This window comes from Echinops telfairi, unplaced genomic scaffold, assembly GCF_000313985.2.
Source record: "Echinops telfairi isolate 266 unplaced genomic scaffold, ASM31398v2 ScPeMD7_42;HRSCAF=159, whole genome shotgun sequence".
NCBI lineage: Eukaryota > Metazoa > Chordata > Mammalia > Afrosoricida > Tenrecidae > Echinops > Echinops telfairi.
This window is the reverse complement of record NW_022103940.1, coordinates 4799700-4807716: the sequence shown is the minus strand read 5'-3', so window position 1 is coordinate 4807716 and position 8017 is coordinate 4799700. Positions and strand designations below refer to the sequence as shown.

The window sequence follows — 8017 nt, the reverse complement described above, 5'->3', positions numbered from 1 at the left end:
AAATTGGAAAACGAATAGTGAGCTCTACCTCCTTGACTTAGATGAACAACTAGCGAGAAACTGAGTACAGCGGATTTTCTTGAGTACATAATTTAGTTTTTAACACCAACTGAAGCTTACATATTCAGACAGAAAGAACTATAGAAATGCATTGTTCTGGCCAGGAAAAGCTATTACTGATACATAGAGTATCCGAGAGTCAATATCCACAGGAAATTAAGAGTACAACATAACAAATTATTTGTTTTAGTGCATTTCTAACCAGGAATATAGCTGGCAAATAATGTAATTAAATATGATTGCCACAAAAATTTCTGAGGTGATTTTCTGCACCAAATGAAAATAAACAAAAATCTAAACACCATCAGTCATTCTGAATCCGTGATTATGAAGTCTATAAAATTTCAAAGCCTTCTAATAGTAGCCAAATAGTCTGAAATTTGGAAATTTTAATTATCTTCATTTGTGAAAGAAATAAAACCATTCTTCTCAGAAAAGGAAAATACCCCTTTTATTTTGGGCACTTTACCTATTGAAAAATCAAGTGTAAATCAATTTTTTATATGAAGTAAAATTTTCCTGTTGCCTACAATATTTGAGTGGTGGTAGGAGAATCAAATTAGGCTCATAACCTAATAATGAATTATATACTGTATTAGTCTGGGTACTTTAGAGAAACAAATACACAGACGCTCATGTATAAGACAGAGTTTTAGATAAAGGGTAAGTGCACATCAAGAAACCATCCCAACTCAGTGCTGCCCAAGCCCGCAAGTCCAACCTTAACCCACATGTCCGCCACCAATCCACAAAGTCCTTCTCCATCTCACACAACACACACTATGACGCCAACTTCAGGAGGAAAGCCAAAGCAGGGAATGTGTAAGCATCTCAGCACTGGCAGTGCTCTCCTCAAGGCTGCTCCAGCACCCAGGGCTGCATCGGGGTAGGTCCATGGGGCTTTTCCTTGGGGATGTCTTGCAGGAAGTGAGCCTTTCCAGCTGAAGCAGGGAACTGGCTAAGGCAGCTGCACTCTGGTCTGACCAGCACAAAGCAAGAGACCTGAGAACTAGAAAGGCGAGGCTCCCTGAGCCATTAATCTCTCCGCCCTTCAATTGACCCCATATCCGTTTATGGACCAGGTTGGCACAATACACTTCAACTAACTCATATACATTTCACATTATTGAATGCCACTAGGTTTTAATAAAATTTCCAGGTGATTTTGAAGACAGTTCCAGTTTGGGAGTCACTGCTTTAGACACAGTAACATCATTAAATTGATCTACATTGTTTTTTCATGATACCGATGATGACAACAAAGAAACTTACACAATTGTTTCAACCCCTGACAAGGAGAAAAAGAGGAAAATCAGCCACAGAAAAGAAAGGTTTCAAATGTTGAGCTCTCCCTTTGCAAAACTACTTGGATATTTTTGACTATACAGAATGATGTACGGTAAAGAAACAGGCAAGATATATTAATCTATTTCATTTCAAATATTTTTGAAAAACTATTATCAACACATAATTCAAACATTATATAATTAAAGATTCGAATAATATGAAGAGCTGTGCAATCATCTCCAAAATCACCTTTAGAACAATTTCCTCTTAATTGTACTCATGGTTGCTGACTCCCCATTTTACCCCAACCTCCCTTGCCTTCCCCTATGAAACTATTACTCCAGTTCCTATCTCCATAGATTTACCTGCCCTGAATTCCCTATACAGAAAAGTATACCAAACAAAGACAAACTGAACCCAACAACGCTGACCAAATAAGACAGAGAAAAACTTCAATTGAAAAGCAAGCATAAAATCTTTAAAAGCTGGAACAAATGTAAAATGGATCAAAAGGTAGATCAGCTGATATTACATTTTAACCTATCTACATCTATCAAGCTACACTTAACAAGGCTCGCTATCTTATAGTAAGGCTATTCCCATCACAGGACTATGGTCAGAGGGGATTTGCCAGGGACAGAATCCACTTGGAGAATCAGAAAATGGATTTGGGGCTTCCACTATCACCTATGGCGTTCTGCAAACCAGGTGTCTAGAATTTAAGCTCTACTACCATTCCTTCCTCCGGTCTTACATTTCGTTATTTACAAGACTATCAGTATAAACTTCCGCTAGTGTAGTGAGGTCCTTCCTCAAAAGGACCTGGCCCCACCTTCATTTAAGGATCTGCGGGCCTATTACTGGCTCAAGTACGGGAGTTTTTGAGGAGTAGTGACTCTTTGTTCTGGTGATTCCAGTTAGACCATCATTCATTCACCTGATCTAGAATGTTTCTGCTTGTTTAGGTCAAGTAGCTATTTAGTAGGCTTCCCATCTATTTCACTCCGAGGGACACCGTGCCTACATAGCCAACACCAAAGGTCCAAACTACTCCTACTCTGATCAGTCAGGCTATTCTGATTACTTCTCTGACTCGATTATCCATTGTGGTAACCACTGTCCTTGGAGTGCTGCAACTTGGCTCCTGCACCCATGGGGCCTAGTCTGCCCACTCCATTGCAGACAACTTAGGACAGCTCCCCGTCAAGTCTTGCTGATATAAAACAGCGATCACAAGGGTCTTTAGGAATGCTGGGGTTCCTACCACAAACCAGTTTCCTACTGTTTAGCTAAAGGTTGTGTGTGCAGGACACTTCCTTTTTAGGTCAATGGGATTCTTCCAATAAGTCCACTCTATAACACCCAAAATTTCCAAGCCATTGAATACCTTCTGCTATTATATACCAACACAGGTCTATACTTCAACTTGACTTGCTGTAGACCACCTTGAAATCCATGCTTCAGCAATCTAACCAAGTAAACTATTAGATTCTCTCCTAACCTCTCCAGCTGAAACATTGAATGTTGGATCTGTACACAGAGGACCCATATTATAAAACTCAGACTCATCAAACTTTATGTTCCTCTGTCTTAGCGGGAGAAGCAACAGATGACAACTATCTCAGATTTAGGGAATTAGTTAGGGAATTTGACTTTGGTTTGGTTAAGTCTCTTGCTTTGAAGGTGCCCAATGAATGGTAGCCCGGGACCAACACACATTTACTATGCTCATGGCCTCATTGCTTTTTTTATGACATATATTAGTCTAGCAGGCATGATTCTGCCTTTATACATAAATGGTGCTGAAAGTCTTGCCCTATCTCCAACCATCATTGTGTGTGAAATTAGTGTCCAGATTCTTAAGTTTTGAATATGTACAAGTGAATAATTGATGTATTATAGTAGAAAAAGCTGTCCTACATATGTATGATTTCCTTCTCCCAACAGTGTTTTAAATGCTATACCATTGAATAAATTAATGATACTATCATTCCGAATACCTGGAAGCTGAGTACTAAATTTATGAATGAAGTTAGATGAGCATTCATTGTGAAGGAGATAGTGTGTAGCCAGTTGTGTCTAGGACAATGAAAAAAGACTGTTGTTTAAGGAACTAAATGTTGATTCAATAGGAAATAATACAGAAAGTACGTTTAGATCATTTTTATTGACAAAATGTCAACAGGTATGCTCTACAAAAAGCGTTACATTATGTCAGAAGATGCTAAAATACTTTTGGATAGGCCCACATTTGGAAATGAAGGACAGATGAGAATAAAAGCTATTTTGGAGCTGTGATCACTGACAGCTCGCAGAGGCCAATGAACACCCTCCTTTTTTTTTTTTACAGAACTCACACAGTATATGCCGTCCTAATGTTCAAGCCAATCACAATGGTTTGCGTTAGTAGGACTTGCATGTCAGGTACTTTTCAAGCTCCCCTACTGGGGAGAAAAAGAGAATATTGGAAACTGACCTCAAACTCCTGCAATGTTATATAGGTTTCCTACATTTAGAAATGTCCTGGTAATATTTTCCAATTTTATTAAAATTATTCTTTAATTTAAATGAGTAATTATGTATCTCACAGTCATCACAGTAAAGAGAACTAGTTCATTTGCTCAGAACCACACAAGCCGTGCTCAAGTTTGACTGCTGATAACAAGAGATTCATCCAAGTTCCTTTCCATGAATTAGACGTTTTATCTGTCCACAGTCTCCGTCTTTAATATAGGGTCAAGTGATTGTTATTCTGCCTCCTTAAGTTGACTGAATTGGTAAACTGAGTAATAATTGTGTAGCTGGAAATTCTCCTACGTCAGAAATGACACTGCGGCCTGCTGTCACGTAATTTCTAACGCACACTGGAAGGGAGAAGCAGAACAGCAAAGACGAGAAAGGATGGGATAAAGTTACCCGTGGGGTAAAATGTTAAAATAAGGTGAATCTGTGTGAGAGGCCAATGCAATTCGAGAAACGCAGTAGTTGACTAGGGCAACGGTTGTGGTGCTGCATGCGTTGCTACTTGCCAGCGCAACGCTTCAGGGCTGAGAAAATCCCAAAGCCCCAACCTAGCCACCCACCCTGGCCCCTCAGCCCTTTCCTTCAACGTGGCTACTACGTGGCCAGTGCAGCCACTGTGACCTCACAGAGAGAATCCTGGCCAGTATCCCGGCCCCCAGTGTGGGTAGCAGACGGCAGGGCAGAGGCTGGTGCCTGGACCAGGGGCCGTGGTGTCTCCTTCCAGTGTGTCTCTGAAGAGCCTGAACACCGCAACCTGCCGCCGCTGAAGACCGGACATCGATCGCCAGGCAGGTCAGCAGACACAAGACACAAGCCTCCAGTCCGCCGGTGCCCTTCTCCCGCCCTTGCCAGAATTCCCCTCTGTCTACCTCCCTCCGCTGATACCCTCCTCAACCTCCAGCCCAGCTTGCCACGTCTATCCCAGCGGCCAGGCTCCTCGTTGGACTGCTCCTTCCGGTTTGGGATCAGTGAGGTCGCTGACCACCAGGTGCCTCATTTGAATCAGGGATTCTGATCCTGACAGGGATAATGGCGTTGAAGCGAATCCAAAGGGAGCTCTCAGGCATGATCCGTGACCCCCCAGCCCAGTGCTCAGCAGGGCCGGTAGGGGATAATATGTTCCGCTGGCAAGGGACAATTATGGGACCAACCAACAGCCCCTATCACGGTGGGGTCTTCTTTCTGGCAATCATCTTCCCGACTGACTATCCTTATCATCCACCTAAAATTACCTTCACTACCCGAATTTACCATCCGAACATCAGCAAACAGGGTACCATCTGCCTGGACATACTGAGCTCTGAGTGGTCGCCAGCACTTACCATCTCAAAGGTACTGTTATCTATCTGTTCCTTGCTGTGTGACCCAAATCCTGATGATCCGTTGGTCCTTTCGATTGCGAAGACCTACAAGAATGACAGGGAAATGTATGACAAACTGGCCAAAAAATATACACACAAATATGCCATCATGTAATTTTACAGTGAATTACAAGTTCCGGACTTAAGAACGTCTTCAAAATAAAGACAGAGGAACATCACAGTTGAGTAGTCTGTCTTTTCACTACTTTCTATGAAATGCTCTTGTCTCGCCTGTCCCTCTGAGCATACACATGTTCACCATCTGTATCACGGTGGGTGGGTTAGTCTGCAGCACAGATAGCAGTGTTTACCTAGATTAGGACTGGTGACATGGGGGTTACTCACTGGACGGCCAACTGCAAGGTCAGCAGTTTGAAATCAGTCACTTCATGGAAGAAAGGTGAGTGCATCTATTTCTGTGAAGAGTTTTAGTCCCAGAAATCCACAGGGACAGTAAGCCTTGTTTGGGTTTTGGTGGTTTGGGAAACAAGCAGACACACGGGGGGTGGTTGCTTAGGATAAGCAGACAAGTTGCCCCATCAGGTGTTTAGGTTTGTAATGGGAAGTCTTTTAGAACTGATGACAGAAATGAAAAGCTGAGTAAAGATCGCAAAGCTAGTTGGGTATTTATTTCTTTCCAGATGATGTGTGTCTTCAAAATGTTTTATTATTGTTGTTTTGTTTATGGTAAGAATATTAAAATTAATTAATTAATCAATATGTTAAAATTAAAATTAATACCTAATCTTCTACTTTGAGAATACTGTTGAAGTGCCTGAAAATGAACTAAATTAGAAATCGTTAGACAATACAATGTTCTTTGGTGTTTGATTCCTGGTCCCTTCGACCCCACGTGATCACACAGGCTGCTGTGCTTCGTCCATGTGGGCTTTGTTGCTTGTGGTCTAGATGGCTGCTTGTTTACCTTCAAGCCTTTTAAGACCCTAGACTCTAGATCTCTCGATATCCAAGCACCGTCAACTTTCTTCACCACACTTACTTATGCACACATTTGTTTTCAACATTTATATGAGGAAGGTGAGCACACAATGATGGTTTTTGTTATTTGGTGTCTGCTACCTGATTCCTTCAACACCTCGTGATCATACAGGCTGGTGTGCTTCTTCCCTGTGGGCTTTGGTGCTTCCAAGATAGATGGCCGCTTGTTTACCTTCAATCCTTTAAGACCCCAGATGCTATATTTTTGGACAGCTGGGCACCATCAGCTTTCTTCCACATTTGCTTATGCACACGTTTGTCTTCAGCGATCGTGTTGGGAAGGTGGGTATCATGGAATGACCGTTTAGTTGAGCAAAGTGTTCCTGTATTGAGGGAGTATGTGAGTGGAGGCCCAATGTCCACCTGCTACCCTACTACTAAACCTGTAAATATATGCACATAGATCTATTTCCCCCATAATCATAAATCACCCTTACACATATTTATCTTAAAGTTGACATGAAATTATATAACCACCACAAATTGTAATTAACTTTAAATTAATATAGCCACATGTGACTCGTAGCCACTTTGTCATAAAAGTGGACTTTAAGGTAGGAAATAAGCATGATAGATTTTAGTATAAGTCAGGCATAGCCTCAACATCTCAAGAGACTCACTTGCTCTCCTGAAAATAGAAGTTCACTCTCACCTGCCATGAAAACTTTTAACCAGGAGCTGCTCAGTGATGCCACTGCGTTGTCAGCTGTTGGACGCCCTCTTTGTTGGCCCCAGGGCCTTTTTCAGCAGACACTATTTTAATGCCGTCTTTGCTTTATTATCACATTCATTAATTTAGTAAGTGCGGTTCTACCGCTGTGAATACATATTATTGGAAGGATTTCAGAATCACCAACCTCCATGTTTTTGTAAACAGTGTCCAGTCACTTGAGCTTAATCTGCACAAGTCAACAGTTCATGGATTGAGATTCATAGCTGCCTACACATTTATAATGTCCTTTCCTCAACAGTGTTTTAATTTCTCAATTAATGGCATTTTCAGTAAAATTACCTTATTCCCCAGGGTGATGATAAATAAGGTTCTGTAACATGAAATGGCAATGATGTTCCTAAGGTGAACCAGAGGCATATATTAGCCATAGATATAGGAAAGGATTTGGGCACCAAACTTAATTCTAGCCACAATTTACGTACAATTAGTTCTTATAGCATCGCCCTGCTTGATGCTCACCTTCATGAAGATATCACTAAAGGTACAGGTGCCATAGCCAAGTATGGTGAAGAAACTAGATGGTGTCCGGCTATCAGAAGGATTAGTGTCTGAGGTCTTTAAGACTTGCCTCCAAACAAGCTGCCATCCGTTTGAGGCATCAACTAAGTCCACAAGGAAGAAGAACCCCAGCCTGTGTGATACAAGGTTTATAAATAATAGAGTCCACATACATGGATTAAGCCTCTGGTGAATCCCTTCGGACTATAGTTGAGGGATGTGAATAGCCTTGTTACCAGACAGCATTTTACAGTTAATTTTGGTAGTTATGGTAAAATATAATATCATTTAATTCACTTTCTGACCCATCTTACAGTTGTTTCCATTAAAATAAAATAAGTGAAGGGGAAATGCACATGTATTGAGCCTCCGGTGAATCTCCACTGACCATAGACTGTGGGAGGAGGTCAGATGCGCAGGCATTCCCTCCCCTGAGGGAATCAGTTGCCAGACTGCTGTCTCATCCCACAGCAGGGCTGGGCCTGCTCCCTGCTGCTGGGGACAATGGCCTACTACTCTCTGAAGCTTGGGACCATTAGCTTGGTTCCTGTAGGAG

The 8017-nt window shown here is 41.7% G+C and overlaps 1 protein-coding gene across 1 annotated transcript; it reads left to right on the top strand.

The window, feature by feature from the left end:
- The first annotated feature begins 4899 nt into the window (after nt 1-4899).
- LOC101657657 (ubiquitin-conjugating enzyme E2 D2-like) lies at nt 4900-5346 on the top strand. The gene has a single exon (XM_045290569.1). It carries the CDS (start codon nt 4900-4902, stop codon nt 5344-5346), a length of 447 nt encoding a protein of 148 aa, XP_045146504.1.
- Nucleotides 5347-8017: the final 2671 nt, after the last annotated feature.